The sequence below is a fragment of the Lepisosteus platostomus genome, chromosome 4, assembly GCF_059453375.1.
Source record: "Lepisosteus platostomus isolate fLepPlt1 chromosome 4, fLepPlt1.hap1, whole genome shotgun sequence".
In the NCBI taxonomy this organism is placed as follows: domain Eukaryota; kingdom Metazoa; phylum Chordata; class Actinopteri; order Semionotiformes; family Lepisosteidae; genus Lepisosteus; species Lepisosteus platostomus.
In genome coordinates, this window is record NC_142614.1 from 44,014,903 (window position 1) to 44,031,333 (window position 16,431).

Sequence of the window (16,431 nt, forward strand, 5' to 3'; positions counted from 1 at the left end):
TCAAATAATGCTGCAGCTGCTCCAGCTTTCCAGTAGATGGCCACTGTGATTGAGAGTACTTCCCTGAGATAATAGCATGCAGAGGCTATTGAAGCTCACATGAAAACATTTGGTCTTTGTTTTCAAGGCTTATTAAACCTTGTCTGCCTTTATTTATTGCACTTCAAAAGCTCAAACAACCATCTATCATCATTCTTTGAAGTAAGGGACTCAAAGTGGGCCAAGTGGTTAACACTTCAGTGGGGTATTTTCCACAATTCTGGGGCTGGGGATGGGGGTTTTCAGCAATGAATCTACTGTCGGTCTTGTGACACTAATGGTAAACACTTGCTTCTCACTTACAGGCCTCTCTGTCTGTCTGCCTCTCTGTCTGTGGTTCTAACTGACTAATTCCAGCCCCATCTGTCTGTTTTAAATCCTTGTTTGGGACAAGAGGTTGATCTGTTACTGTCCGACAGTCTTTAAGTGAGGTTGCAGTATTTAGATTGGAATGCTTTTCTTTTAAAACTGGCTTGCCCCCTTACATAATTATATTAAATAAAATAATTATTATTAATGGTGAAGATGAATATCATTGTGCAGATGTGTTTTTATGTTGCACGTTCTGTAGAAATGAAGGGGCTGATAAAAACATCTGGATTATCATGAGGAAGTTTATGAAGGTATACCTATTTTCAGTAGCTTCACTTGTTTATTTTTCTAATGATTTTTGAACAGGATTACTTTTTTGTTAAGTTTTTAAATATATATTTCTTCTTGTTGTTTTGATTGGAAACATATGGAAAGTATGTATAGCAGAACTCAATAAATGGCTGCTGTAGTTCGGTGGAAAGATGTTGACCCTTGATTTATTGACCCTTAACTGTAAATTAGAGGGTACGTTTAGTCTTGGCACTTAAGACCGCGGTGCACAAAATGACAAACTGATGATTTTTGGAGTGCAAAAAACAGTACTTGACCTTTTTTTTATAAAACTGTAACAGGACAACATACAGCAGCCTTCTCATTAGCAGGGATTGAGGCTAAAATTATTTCACGTTCTCTCATTTGAGATGTTGATGCCTTATTTGGAAAGAACCTTGTGCTGGGATTTCTAGTTCTACACTCTCGCTCCATCTGGGTTTCATCAGATAAATGTTATGGCTTGTTAAAGTCATGCACTGCGTCAAAGAGACCACAGATTTGTACCAAGACCAAAAGATAAATACTTTCTTCATGTGAAAAGGTTTGTTTTTATAATAGGAGTAATCGATTTACAGACTTGCAAGCCTGATATTCCTACTGGTCTGTACCAGGTAGTTTATGATTATTAGTGTTTTTTTATGCCCCGAAAGTCAAAAGACAACCTGTTCCTTTAAAAATTTAACAACACTAAACATGTAATTATGGGTTGCCCAGCTATAGTAAGTTGAATATAAATAGAATGCGGATGTTTATTAATTTAAGACACAACCTGAATGCATTTACCTTACAAATTTGGTAAAGACAAGAAGCTAATTCCTAATGTAACTGGACCAATTTTTTGTAAAAATAAAATAAGAAATTTAACAGAGGTCACGTTTATCAGATAAAAGAACAGTGATTTTTTGTCATTGTTTGTGAGGTTAGCTGCTGTTTTGTGTGCAGTTATTAGCTACATAGGATGCCATACGTAGCTAATCTGGAATTCCGAAAGGATTTCAAGCTAGCAATTTGTCCTTTGTTTAAAAAAAATGTTAAAAAAGACAAAAACTATTTTGGGGCATCGCAGCTGTGTCTCTAATATCCCTGCAGGGGGGAAAGGAACATTGAATTGATAAAGAATTCATTCTCACAAATATAGAAATTATTATTCAGTCTACATTGAAGAAACGGTTTTATTGCCTGTGTGCTTTCAGTGTTTGTAAGTTCAGAAATCCTTGATGGGCTCACTTGTGAATGCATGACTTGTCTGCCTCAATTAATAGGGCTTCTTTGTTGTCCTCTGATCTCTGGTCATATCTGCTTATAAGAGTAAGCTTAGAAGATGTTTTATAACTGCAAGTCTGCAAATTTAACTTTGCTTATTCAAGGTGTTTTACATGCATTACAAATTAAGCCATGCATGTGGTGTTCATGAAAAATGTGCTTTGCTGAAGATTAGAATGAAAGGTGGAAGGTGAGAGGTTAATGTGTGTGGTGGTGAGGGTCAGGTGTGTGTTTGCCTTAGGATTTTGGGCACAAGAGAGAGATGATTCCTTCTGATAAGACTCTGGGCTTTAAGGACTTGCTATAAAATTTAATTGCGTGGAATAATTACCCATAAGCTGTAGCCCTTTTGTCAGGAAGTCATCAAAGATAGATCTGATCTTGAACCTGAACAGAAGCCAGGATTGTACCATGTCAGCTGCATATGGATAGCTGTAATTACTTCACAGAAGCAAGTTAGTTATTAGTTTAAAAAATGTCAGAAGCGTCTTTAAACCTAATTTGTTCTTGACTCTGAGGTCACTGTTATTCTGCTTTGCCTTACAAGCTTTTAAAGAGACAACACTGAAACTAAAAATACTGTAACTGGAGCACTGGTTTTCACTTTCTCTTTTTCTACCTATGACTTTATAAAATAATTTAATGAAGATATGATTAATAGATTTTGTTTTCAGATCCAGTCCTTAAATAGTGTTAAATCCTTACAGTGTATTTTTCACCCATGTAAAAAATGACAGGATTATTAAATATGGTCTGTTTATATGCAAAGAGGTTCTTGACAATGTTTCTGTAGCTGTGAATATCAGGTAGCCCTCTCACACGAGATTTCTGTAGTTCTGTTGAAAATATATACAGTATATTTCAGAAAGATGTCATCCCTTCAATTCAGAAACATATTCAAATAACTAGTTTTATTTAATACTGAGCTGTGCTGTCACCTAATACATGCACAGTGCACTCCTGGGCTATAAAGTACCATAGTTTCCAGAATTAAGAATAATAAATATATTGATAGAATTAAATGCCTAGTGAACAAATGTGTAATGTTGTACTTTCTCTTTTTTTTCCATCTGTCCCAAGCATCTAATCAAATACACATTTTATTAGTTGTGCTTCTAAAATGGCATGGTGGATAAAAACATACTGGAGTCTTCTAGAAAGAACACACATATTATGTTTGTGTCCAGTTGCACTCTTTTGCCAGCTTATGCCAGAAGATGTCACCAAATGGTAGTTTTCTCTTAGAAAGACATGCAGTATGTACAATATGTATAGTGTACTGTAAATGCATGAGGACAAAGCTTATTATATGAAAGCATCAGACTCAAAAAACACAGTTTAAATCTAGCCATGAAGATATTTATTATTATCTGATAAACATTTTTTTACTGTTTTGCGTTTTATTTTCATTATTTTTGCATTAAAATACTGAACTCAGCCTTGGACTGTGTTGTGTGTGTAGAGCAATACACCACTTTACTAATCAAGCTTGGATTGATGTGTTCAATATCAAATAGGTAATATGCACTTACTAGCTTAGTATCTCCTCATTACTGATTGAATCCAAGAATTTAATAAAAGGGAGGTTAAATTGTGTTCTGTAGCTTTTGAACAGCAGATGTTTCAGACGGAAGCACAATCTGTTAGTATTTTACCTACAGAAGAAAATGATTAATTTTTCTCTTTTCAGAAGTGCCTAAATTCAGAATAGGTGAGTCTGATGTAACACCTGTGTAGAAGAAGTCATTTCTTAAAGGTCAAACCCGAGCTAAAAATGATGAGTGTTGTCTGCGAAGAAGTAATCTGAAATACAGCACATTGGATGCCTGGTCTGGTGTGGAATTACCATGATAAAGAAGTTTGACCCATTTTTTTTCTATGACCATTAAAGGTTAAATGTAGTTTAAGAGAAAGTGAATTACAAAATGGTAGTGTCAGGGAGTTAAAGGAATGAAAATGAACCTGCAGCACTTAATTAAAATAAAAATCAGTGTTAAATGTCTGTATAGATAACTAAAGGAGGGAGAGAGGTTAATAAAATATATTTACTTGTTAATCATTATTACATTGCAAAACCATACAGTGGTAACACACAATGACTTTGATGGTAAATCTTAATAGTGTAGTTAGGGGATTGGTTTTTAAGATATTTTCTTGTATTTTGGGATGATATTTGCATTTTTTAAACCACTGCTTTCATTAAGTAGTAATTCCAAACATCAGTAGTGGTCCATAACATGATTGGTAATTATTATACTGTATTTCTTTAGCTTAAAGGCACCTTTCTTAAGTGAAGGTTACATTGACTACTGTTTGATTTGTTTTAGTTACCAAAACCCTAAAATAAAGGAATAAAATACATAAATAATATAATATAACAAAATAATAATGTACTCTGTCTAAACACTGATCTGCTAGTTTGTTCTCTACTTGTTACAACTCTTTATTAAGTTAATACAGTTACCAAAATGTGCTCATGTAAGATGAAAAGAAATGGTTTTATTTGTTCTCAATTTATGAATCTGTTCGGTCAGTTAAGCAACATGCAAAACAAAGGCAGCCCAGACCCTGTAACCTCTCCTTGGCCACCCCATAGTGTGGCATTAATCTCAATATTTTCCGTTGGAATGTACCGTAAGAGCAGTTATACAATCTTTACATAAATCCATAATGGTACCAATCAGTACATTCAAACCTATCATTCTATCTTTCTAAACAGTGCCTAATTGGCTTGAGACTTCTTAACAATACTGTATCCATGCATTATTTTCAAAGCTTTATGATTTGTAACATTGAATGTAAATGCAAAATGCAGTTTAGGCATAATTTAGGTCAGTTAGATGAGAGTTAACTTTTGACTTCAGACAGCTGGGGTGTGGGTTCTGTTCATTTGAATGGAATAGCCATAAGCCCTTGAACATTTTTTTTCTTTTTGCTTTCCCTACCCCTTCTGCCCCTTGAGGGGATTTTCACTACACATAATGTGCAATGTTTTTGTAGAATTGTATCACAACAAATAAAAATTAAAATGATCTAGCTATAATCGCAAATACATCTTTTCATCCTAGCAGAATTGACTACTTTTGAGGATAAGTGTGCTTGAATTGTTTTACAGCACCAACATGTATTCTTGTTCACAATGTGCTGTGTGCAGATATTTCTACAGAATACAGTGTCGTTGTAATAAATATAGCACAGAATAGTACTATATAAACTAAACAAAAAGCCATTGTTTGATTAATATCCAGGATCTGATGAATGACATTCATAGTTATTATGGCAGAAAAACTCCTGATATACCTTTATAAGATGGAACAAAAAGAATATTAATCTTAAGGTTACTGTTACAATCAATATTAGTCATGAAGGCTTTACAGCATTGAAGGTGTTTGATCATATTTGTCTGACAGGTTCTTGGAATAATCTGACAGTTAAAAGGCATGTTGACAGCTAATCATATTTTTAAGGATAGACTTCATTTCTTTGTGTTTGTATGTGTGTTGCACTTTGCTTTGCTTGTATAGTGCAGTTTTATTAATTTACACAAATACTTGCCCTCTTCTGCAGTCATAAATATGTTTCAGACCAAATTAAAGCAAACTGAATTCCACAGTACATAGCCTACTGTGTTTGCTATGAGAAAAAAAAATAGGCAAGTAAACTTTAATAAATCAATTTCTAGATTTTTGGAAAACACATTAATTTCACAGCAAATGGAAATGGAAGTATGAATTAAAAACACAAATAAGAACACTACCGTCCCAGGAACAGGAATAAACAAATGCCAGTCTCAAGTATTATTAAATGCAGCCTAATATTAAGCAACCCCTATTCTTTTAAAGGGACTCAGAAATGATTTTGGGGATTGTATTTATCCTAGTAATGTATAAATGTATGATTGTGTATCATGTCTGCAATGTGTATGTATGTATGTTTTCATCAAAAGAAATATCTGCCTCCACATTTGTCCTCTGTCTGTTATTATTTGTTCCTTCAAAAATCCCACTTTGAGTCTTGGAAAGGCTAGGGATTAGAGCAAAGATGCACTTTCATTTTTTTCCTTTAGTAATGAGTGTTCCTCCAGGGCAGTGCGGCTGTGACTATATGAATTGTCTTGATAATAAAGAAGTGATATTACCTGTGAGGAAGATACTGGATTGTAATTTACAGGAGGGGACTCAGTTGACATTGGTAACCTATGTGCGCAAAACCTGAGTGGTTTATAAATGTCATCAGAACCCTTGGGGTGAAAACATCTCTAGTGTGTGAGTGTGGAGTATAGTATATGTTCCTTTTAAAAACAGTTTAATTTAGTTTTTTGAATGCATGACAACACTTGTTTGCCATCTGTCTCTTGCATCTATATTTGTATTTTTTGTTTTGTGTAAGTTAGAATTATAACATTCATATTCCTTACTGTAACTTGTATATATAGATGATTTTACATTCATGGAAAATATCACAGAACTATTGTCACTTTTCCTCCATTTAGAGCTAGCAAGTACAGAAGAACAAACTGCAAATTTAATAGCTCATGAATTCTTGCTGTATAGCAAATATAAATGTATTCATCACTATGCGTGAAGGAGTGGAGAAAGACAAGAACAGGTAATTACTGCAAGAAAAGGGAGAAACTGAATCATGAACAATTATAACTCTCATAGCACATTCATTTCCAAACTGCTCAGTTGTTACCAGGTATTGAACAGTTGGTCTGACAACCCAGTATTATTTTTTTTTGCTTTTGAAGTGTGTGTTAAATAATCTTCTGCTATTCATGTTAAATTCTTCATTAATGCTTTCTCCTCACTTAAAATGAGCAGAATACAAAGTACTATAATTTATCTCTTCAAATGTAAATGGCAATCTGTTCAAAATGCACATAAATATTGCTCAAGTATATTTCACCATAACCACCATTTAAACAGTCCATGAATAGCAATATACAGTATGCTTTTCACTTAGTCCTTTTGTCTGGGAATGTGACAGTTAATTTCAGAAACGGTTTGGTATGGTGCACCCAAAGTGTAAAATACTATTCTATCGCAAAACAACATAAAAGCTTTATCATATATTTATTTTGTACCTGACAAAATCCAAAATCTCTTTTCTATATTTTGTAGCTTAGTTCTGTTGAACTATTTGAGAATATTGATAAAATAAATGAATTTCAATGAATCATGTTTTTATTGTTGAAAACACAGCAAGCCAGCAACAATGAATCATTACAGTTAGCCATTGAAGGCTGTTATTTCAGAAGGGTAAGATATTCAAGTGTAATAAATATTTTTTGCCACATTTTTTAAACTACTTGGTGTCAGTCACATGCACCAAACATTTCAATGTTATAACTTAGTATTACACAGCAGAATTACTGTTGTTATTATGTAGAAAGCTCTTGAGTTGGTTAAATGGAACAGTTGCACAGTACATGCTTTCCTTCTCTGCACGCAGTTTTCTCTGGAGTTTTTTTTTCTTCCTACAGTTTCATGTTAGTGAAATGCTCAGGTGATAGTTGCCAGGTGGCATCAAAAAACCCTAGAATTCCTAACTCTTTTCCTCCCTCCATGTTTCACCCCCACCTCCACCCCTCACTGAATGCTAGCTGACAGCTTTCTGGCTGATCCCAAGCCTGCTGAGAAAAAGAGCTAGGAAAGCTGGTCTCTTGAGTAGAGGCTGCACCAGCGCAGATCAGAGGTATATACCAGATGGTGAACTTGGCAGTGAAACAGGGAGTGTAAAGAAGCTCTTATTGCAGTCAACCCATCATCCGTCGCAGAGCACATGCAGCAGGCAAAGAAATAATATGATAGAGAGGAACTGTTCTCTTGCCTGGGGACTGTATAAGAGACTGGGCGTCCTGTACTCTGGGGTTCAAAACAAATTATGCTGTTTTGGGGAAAAAAAGAAAGAAAAATACAACCTCGTTTGGTTTTGTACAACATTGTTCTCTTATTTCAATTACAAACCACCTAATGGTGCAAAAAAGTGGGATGTACAGAGATGCTTTTCTTTCATCGTCTGTTTTATATTCTTGTTTTCCAAATTGTAATTTTGAGTGCTGAATATAAACTAAAGCTGTTTTGTAATTTAGTTGCATCTAAACTGGAGCTTTGGAAAAAAAGCATAAATAGCATAAATGCACTGTGTTTTTATACAGTACTGTATATTGGATGTGCTTCTTTGGCTGTAAAAGTCTAAAACATTGTTATATGCCCTCATGCTGTTTCTGAAAGCTTGAATTTCCTAATTCCTGACCTTGTGGAAGAACATCACTTTTCAGCAATAATAAAAACAATAAGAACTGACACTCTGAGGTTAATGTTTGCATCATATAAATGAGCTCAAATTGCTGTACTAAGTGTACTGTCTGCATTTAAAAACATAGAAAAGTTGATAAAATGCAGTCTTTCTTTTCAAGTTTCTAAAAGGATTACACATGTTGAGTATTTAGAGCCATTGATCATTGCCTTTTTATTCTGTGGTTGAGACAGTGGTGCTGGGAGGAGAACAGATTCTGAAATCAGATACTTTGGAAAACATTCCTACCCATATGTGTCTGAAGACCTAATGGATAGAGAGGTGCCAAAACGCACTGATGCCTCAGCCTTCTTGATACAGACAATGATACTTCTATACTGGATCGGTTTATTAAATACAGTAGAGTTTTTGGATGTTTATGCTGCATGCTGATTTTTAATCAGGACAAATTTTTTTTATACAGTATATATACTTTGACTGCAATTGAACTGTAAGTAGCTATTTGAGCATCTGAGAATGTAAGAAAATTAGTAATTAACCTGGCTTAGAAAGCAGTACTGCTGCATAAATCAGGCTTTATGTACAGTAAGTATTGGCAGATGATGCAGCATTCCGGATCATGAAAGAGTCTTACCATCTTCTGCAGGCTGAGTTGAGATTTTGAAATGTTTGACTTGAAAGTGAAATCTGATAGTTGACCAATAATATAAGTATAAGGAGTTTTAGTGAAAAAATATATGCCCTTTAAGACATAGAAGATTGGATCTTTTAATTGGAGTTTTATTTTACATTTTTACAATACTTTTCTTTTTAGAAGTATACATGCAGGTGGACATAAACTTGCATGAGGAATTTTTTTTTGCCTCATGCAATTACAGTTGCATTAAACACTATTGATGCAATGCTTTTATTGTTCTTTTTTTGCTTTTAATTTATATTTTCAGTGCCAACTGATAATGCAGCACCTAATTACTGATTTACCTTGTTCCAAGATGGGAAGAGCAATCAAAACCCTTTTCTCATTTTCCATCTTTGGAATTTACTCTCTTGGTATGATGCTCACCAGATCAACTCAAAAAGAATGGAATTTGGTTTGGCTGTAAGATCCAGATAGCCGCAGGCACTAACTTGTAATCATATAAAAGTCTCAAAACAAGAGCTGAGATATTCCAGAATATTTGCTTTGGCTTGTGGTGCATCCCTTACATCCAAGACCACAGTCTTGACAGCTGTAGACTGTTTGTGGCTTAAGTGAAAAAGATGGGTACTTGTCATTTGAATGTGTAAAACTGTCACCAGTGTGTTTGTATTCACAGATTTAAACTGTGCTGGCTTGCTACAAAAATGCTTTGGCCTTGGGCATCATCTCTGTATGCACGGCTGAACAAAACATGTTCTCGCTATTACAATTTAGGATCAGCAGTTTTTCATAAACTATAATCAGGTAAACAAGCAAACCTCTCTCATTAATGTAACTGAATTTATGGAAGAGTTTAAAATTTCTGTGAATTTGATGTCTATTTTATTCTTATTTTTATTACTTAGTACTCTGTAGTATACAGTACATTAAATATACAGTTATCATGTCAAAATTACTGCAATGCATTTTAAGCTGTGTTCCGCAGATCAAACTTGGCACTACAAAAGGCCATTGTGATTACAGACCTGAGGATAAGTGAAAGTTCAATGGCCTATCTTGAACTTATTTCAAAGGTTCTCATTAATTGTCAGTTTTCCACACATAATATTCAGATATTCCAGATGGAGCTATTTTCAATATAAAATGAAATTGCATATAATATAAATTGCAGGTGTTTTTTTATTTTTGTATTTTATAAGGGGAGGCTACATTTATACTCATTCTCTGTTTTCTAGACTTATAACCTTAAAGGTAAAATAAGTATTCTGTAGTTTTTTTTACCAGAAACAATAGATTCATGATGTAGTGAGTCATTATTGCCAGATCATAAAGCATTTGAATCCAAATGATGTCTTACTAAGAAAGACGTTGTGTATTCTGATTACTGTGTGATACATTAATTTACAAGCAGCAGTGTTTCCATTCTAATCAGTATAGTTTGCATTAGGGGTCAGTCACAAACAAGACTCTAATGCCTGTCTAATTGCAATAAAAACTACACATGACACATAGTTCATGTCTGACTTCCTTCCTTGTTGGGTAATACAGTGCATCACATGCATTATACTGTATGTAGATGTTTTGGCCTCACAAGAAAAGATACATTTTTTTAAAACTTTGGTTGCGAAATTACCAAGCTCTCTGTATTAGGGATGAGAGAGTCTGTTTTGACTCAGTTCAATAAAACATCTGTTGTCCACCCTTGTAAGGGGAAAGGGTATTCTCAATCACTTACAGTACATCAATGTCCTCTGCGCCTTAATTACCCAAGACATAACTGTTTTTTATTAATGCAACTTTCCAAATAATTTGATTGCCTGAAGCGGTACTTCCTGTGATTCTTCCATTCTTATGCTTTTTATTCAGTATTGTTTCACAGCCCAATGAATTGAAAACTCCTTGAGGGATTGCGGTACATTTGTAGGTCGTGGAAGTTGAGGGTAAATTTGGCTGTCATAGATTGAAAGAAGTAAGCCTTGCTAGATTCTTTTCACTTTAAACCAAATTGGTGCAAGTTGTTACCGATCCTTGGAGGACTGAGCTTACCCTGAGACATCATCTGACCGAACTAATCAGATCGATGGAGCTTGCTGTGGTGCAGTGAATGAATCCCAGCTGATACTGTTTTTTTTCTTCTCCTTCTTATGAGTCCCCATTCAAATTCAACAACTGTACCCAGGAATATTCCAGATATACAAAGACTTATATACCAGAGTAATGGCTTTTTAGTGGAGTTTATATATTAGTTTTTCTTAGTTCCATTTCTTGTAATGTATTTATTCTGTTTTAGAAATGCATTTTGTATCATTTTTAAAATGTATCTGAGCTGTACCACTTTCATGCGGACAATCGGTTTTAGTCTGTCAAAATCAATTGAACTGCACAAAACACTTCTATATTGCTTAAATCTATGATCTAAAATGTGAGACAATATGACTTGGTTTTAAGTTGTTCCAATGTATACATACGTTGAATATTGTTCATTTTATTCTTTGAAGAACAATACACTAAGGAAAAACTAAGGAAAACTTCAGAGCAGAACAACAAGACTGTTCCAGTGGGAAAAGAACAGAGTTACAGTATGGACAGAGGACAGGTTGAAAGAACTGAACTTACAAAGAAAATGGGATTGGGGAAGGTTATCAAAGTTCTAAAATCTTCAAAAGAATCCATATAAGAAATGTCAATTTCAGATTTTTTTTCCTCTCCTGAGCTCAGGAAGTGTGACTAAGGGCCAGAACTAGAAGATCAGCAAGGGCAGTTTTAGTAGAGAACTTTGAAAGTGTTATTTGGAGAAATAAGGTAATTGCTCTGCTGCCTGGTTAAGTTGTCAATTCTGATATTATAGAATTCTTTAAGAACATATTGGATTTTCTTATTGGAAGTTGTTCTCAAGGAATCAAGGAACTAGGAGCGATTAATGGCTTTTTCTGTGTTTAGTATGTTTCCTGTGTTCCTGTTTCAAAGGAAGGAGTGTGCTGGCACCCCCCAGTGTGCTTGTTCATGCCTTTGAAATGCAAATAGTACACCTGTGGGCTGTCTTCAGACTAAGATTTTGACTCAGAATCATAATGAAACCATGGCCTCAATTCTTTAGTAAACCAGGTCTCTCATTAGAATGCAAAAGATGTTTTCAAAATCCATACTTAAGAAAATGTTTTGAAGAGGTTTTTTTGTTTCTCTTTTACCATGTGCTGTGCTGATATCAGGAAATAAATATATTTTCTCTTACATAAATTTGAAATTAACATTAGATACTAGTCCCTATTATTTTTTCTATGCACAGAAATTGTTGTAATGGACAATCAACAAAATTTAAATAACAGTATGCCTGTAGAGAAGATCATACATTGACCAAGCTATGAGTTTTTTTACAGTTATTTACATAAAAACATTCTCAATATCTCTGTCTTCTACAGCTGTTATGATGAATTTGGTCCTATAACATTGTCTTGAATAACACTGGAGCTCAATAGCGAGTCCAGAAGGTGGAAGTCTAGGTGAAATTACTACCGTTTTTCCTCCACTTATGTAATTCCAATGGTGTCTTCTCACCTATTTTATTCCTGATTTAATTTTGATAAAACACTGAATACCTAATCATTTCAAGGTCTATATTGAAATTTTGTGCCTTTGTAGCATTATCTAGTAGTTTTGAACATTGTTGTTATTGTTTACTAAATACTTCTGTAATCAAATGGTTTTTAGCAGCGGTATCAGAAAGAATGTTTATATTTCATTTACTTATTTAGAAAACTTCTCCTGCCTTTTCAGATAATTTCGCAGAGCAAAGAGTTAAACCCCTTTGTGGAGAATGCATAGAAAGACATACAAGCAGCTTAAACAAAGATTTTTTTGTAAAGAAGCAAAGAAACTATTTTTAGTGCTGTGATTTCTTCTTCATCTCTAGGTGGCCAACGTGGAGAATCTCGCAATGCCCTGGTTGTTGTCTGGAAGAAATCTGACCAAAGAGCCAGTGACCCTGTTGGATCTTTGCTATGGGAAGACAAATAACTTGAACATTCAGCAAGTGGTAAGTCCAGTTAATCGAAGCATCATGGGTAATATTTCTTTGTTGTCAGCTTGTGCTTGTATTTTAGCACAAGATCAATCTTTGCTTAGGTAAGCCGACAGGTGCTGTTTAGTGGAGACGTAAGACAGATTTGGTACCATTTTATTGTATATGCACTGGCTTTTAATATATGTTAGCTTCTTATTCTTTTCAGGCTCATACGTCTGTTTAAAGATTCAAATATTTTATATTTTCAGTGTTTTCAAGTTTGTTCTCAGTGTTACCTGCTTTATTCTAGTTCATTTTTTGCATTCAAAGTAGAGTTTGTAATTTCAGTATATATGAATATGTTCTTCTTCCTACATCTTCCTACATCTAAAGACACAGTCTCCAAACAACTGATTACAAAATATTATGTTAATATGTGAGTGAAAAATAATCACTGCCTACTTCTGCAACTCAACCCCCCATCATAAGCCAGCCCAAAACAATTTGAAGAATTGTGGTTCTGTTCCCAGTAATAAGAAGTCCAATTCACTTATACACATTTTACTGAGAAGTCTGTCTATTTTAACATTGAGGACCTTGAACATTAAATTGTTCATATTTAAGGGTTTCCTGTGGCATTTTGGAGATTTTAAAAAACAGTGGAATAATGATTGCCAGCTATTCCTTACAGAAAATGATTTTTTGCAAAGCCTCTGTACAGTTGTCTTTGTCCATGTATTCTTCCACCACGCTTTACAAGATCAACTTGGCAACTACATAGCCCCTTGCACTGGGACCAGAATCCTGAAGGCAAGCACTGCCCATAGCTATGATGCCGACTATTAATTGGTGTTCATTGAGATTCGCCCAGCTGGTCTAGCTCCAGCTTGGGTATTGAATATCCACTGGTAATGACCATTGTCTCCAACTGCTAGGGAGTATTAGGTTGCTGTTTCCATGAAAGGCACTATGGCCATTAGTTTAGACAGTTATTGCAAGCTGGAGTATGATACTGTACCTGTGACATAGGCAAAATACCAAGTGTTTAAGAAGCGCATGAGTGACACCATGCTGCAAATGCAAGTGAACTGTGGGAAAGCAAGCCTGGTGATGTCAGAAAGGGCTTAGGTAGTGGATGACAAACCTCTTCAGGGAATATTGGATTGCTTAAAAACATTTTGATGTGTTGTTCTTTGAATTGAATGTATTAATTCCTCCTTTTTTTATAATGTACTCTATATTGGGAATATTTTATTGCGGAGAGTAAATATTTCCATCTTTGTACATGTTGCAGAATTAATGAAATCCAACAAAAGCTATTCAGTCCATACAGAAACCTCACTCTCTTAACTTAAGCTACCTTTGGGATTTTTGTCTTCTGTTAAATCGTAGCACTTTTAGGTCAAGCTACAAATCCTTAAAATACACATCTACAGTGCCTCTCCATCATTTTAAAAATTCAAATTAAGACATTGTTTATGTAGAAAGATTTTTAAAAAGTCTCAGCAGATCTTACCATGCAAAAAATTATTAAATGCAACTAATCTTATATTAATAGTTTTGATTTAGGAACATTTAATCTAATTGACAGTTCATTTGCAGCCTTGTGTGTTTAGTTTTTACATGGTCATTTAAAATTGTTGTAGATTTGAATCTGTGCTAGTGTTCATTAAAAAGATGTTAAATAGGCTCCATAATTAAAGCAATCTTTGTGTTAAATCAAGACGGTTCAAGTTACGGTCTGAATACTAAATCACCGTTGTCGGATCATCATCACATTATAATGCTGATTTAGTTGATAATTAATGTGCCATTCAGATGGATATGGAACGCTAATAACTGCAGTCAATAAGATACTGTCTGCAGTAGCTTCTAAGGACCACAGCCCACTCTTCCTGAAATTTGACAGCGTTTGTAACAGAGTAGTTTCTTCTTCGAATCCCTTGGGGGTACCTCAAAGCAGCTTCCTTTCATTTAAAAGGCTTCAGGCAGCCAGTAACTTGAATTATCTTTAGGCAATGCAAGCTGCTGCTGAGATTTCAAGAGATTGTTTTTTCCTTTGAGTAAAAAGCGAATGTTTTGAAGTTTTAAAGGGACCATACTGTCTGGTTCCTGTTCAGTATATCCTCACTTACGTCTGTGGTTGCTTGGCTGCAATTAAAAGAACTGCTTTAAATTCTAAATATGTAATACGAGAAATGTTCTAATCATGTCAGCTTTTAATGTTTTGCTTGAATAGTTTATGACTGAGGGCTTCATTTTCCAATAAGACTGTATTTCTGAAGAAACAGATTTCCGAAGAACAACTGAATTATTCTTTCTGTTTTGGACAACACAAATTGTCACACACCTTATACAATGATTGCAGATACCTTGTACCTTACCTTACAAAAATAAAACAATGATTCCAGTGGCAAAACAGTCACACAGAATGGTGCGATAATAAGGTTCTGTACCCATCCTGTAAAACTCACACTCTAAGGACTGATCTCTAAACAGAAAACATACAGTTGGCTCCAGTTTTATTAATTACCTTGATAAACATGCAAATGTACAATAAGAATTGTAGTATTAATAAAATAAATTGCATGTCTATCAGTCCTGGATATTGCAACAAATACTTTTCTAATTTATTCCCACCATATACATGTATTAAAAGTAAATACAGGAATTTATTCCCTTATTTTATGTTTTTTCTTTATTCCTGTAATCATTTTTAGTCATGTTGTAATTTCACAGAAGCTCAGAGACTGTAAGAAACTTCTATAATTGTCTGATAACACTGAGAATTCGAGGGTGGCTAAACGCAAAAGCAAAATAACTAATCGTCATGAGGAAAGTCAGAATTATCCAAAGATCTATGCTAAAATATCTAACCTTCACAAACCTAAAAAAACCTAGCAACTCTAGTGACAGTGACATCTTTTCTAAACATCCCACTTTTGACTGGTGTGCATCATCCAGGTGTTAAAGGCTATTTAGGTGGTTGCTATTGCACCATTAAGAGTGTGTAAAAATGATTGATTAGATTGTAAGACCAGAAACATTATTTGGGAGGCTTATTCATACCCAAGGGCAACAACTGTAAGTCTTCAAAAAAACTGCATGAATCTGGTTGACTGCATGAATCTGGTGTTTACGGCTAAGATTCATGGCAACATTCTAGAGCAAGGCAAGAATTAACCATAGGACTAATGCATTCCCAAAGTCAAATGGGATCAAATGCCAGCTGGACCTGGATTAAATGCCAATCAGTCTCATTTACAGTTTTGTTTCCTGAGAAAGGTAAAGTTCCGGCTTCTGTGAAGTATGTACAGTAGGTGGTTCTGTTCTGCAAGCGTGCTCTGGTGCTAGAATTTAGGGACAGATGGACTCCAAATTACAGTATAGCATGGTGTTTTATCCAGTAACCTGGTTCCCTCTGCTAAGAAGCTAATGTTTGATTGATGTCATAGAAGAAAATCAGATTTCATGAAGGAGGATACAATCTACAGATCTCCATTCAGATGCTTCTGGTATTAACTAAAGGAAGAACAAACCTCTCCTGAGAAGAAAGAGGTACTGCATGGAGAAATATAAAGTA

The 16,431-nt window shown here is 34.7% G+C and overlaps 1 protein-coding gene across 4 annotated transcripts in view; it reads left to right on the forward strand.

Annotated features, from left to right (window-relative positions):
* The window catches only part of LOC148673211 (uncharacterized), a 123,975-nt gene that overhangs the window by 49,623 nt on the left and 57,921 nt on the right, over window positions 1-16,431 (forward strand). For all 4 annotated transcript variants that reach the window (XR_015935964.1, XM_088629568.1, XM_088629567.1 and 1 more), the window contains one exon: window positions 12,759-12,881. Coding sequence is in view for 3 of the 4 variants with exons in the window: in XM_088629568.1 (XP_088485694.1) it covers window positions 12,759-12,881 (123 nt within the window). In the remaining variant the exon portion in view is untranslated. The remainder of the gene's footprint in view (window positions 1-12,758; window positions 12,882-16,431) is intronic.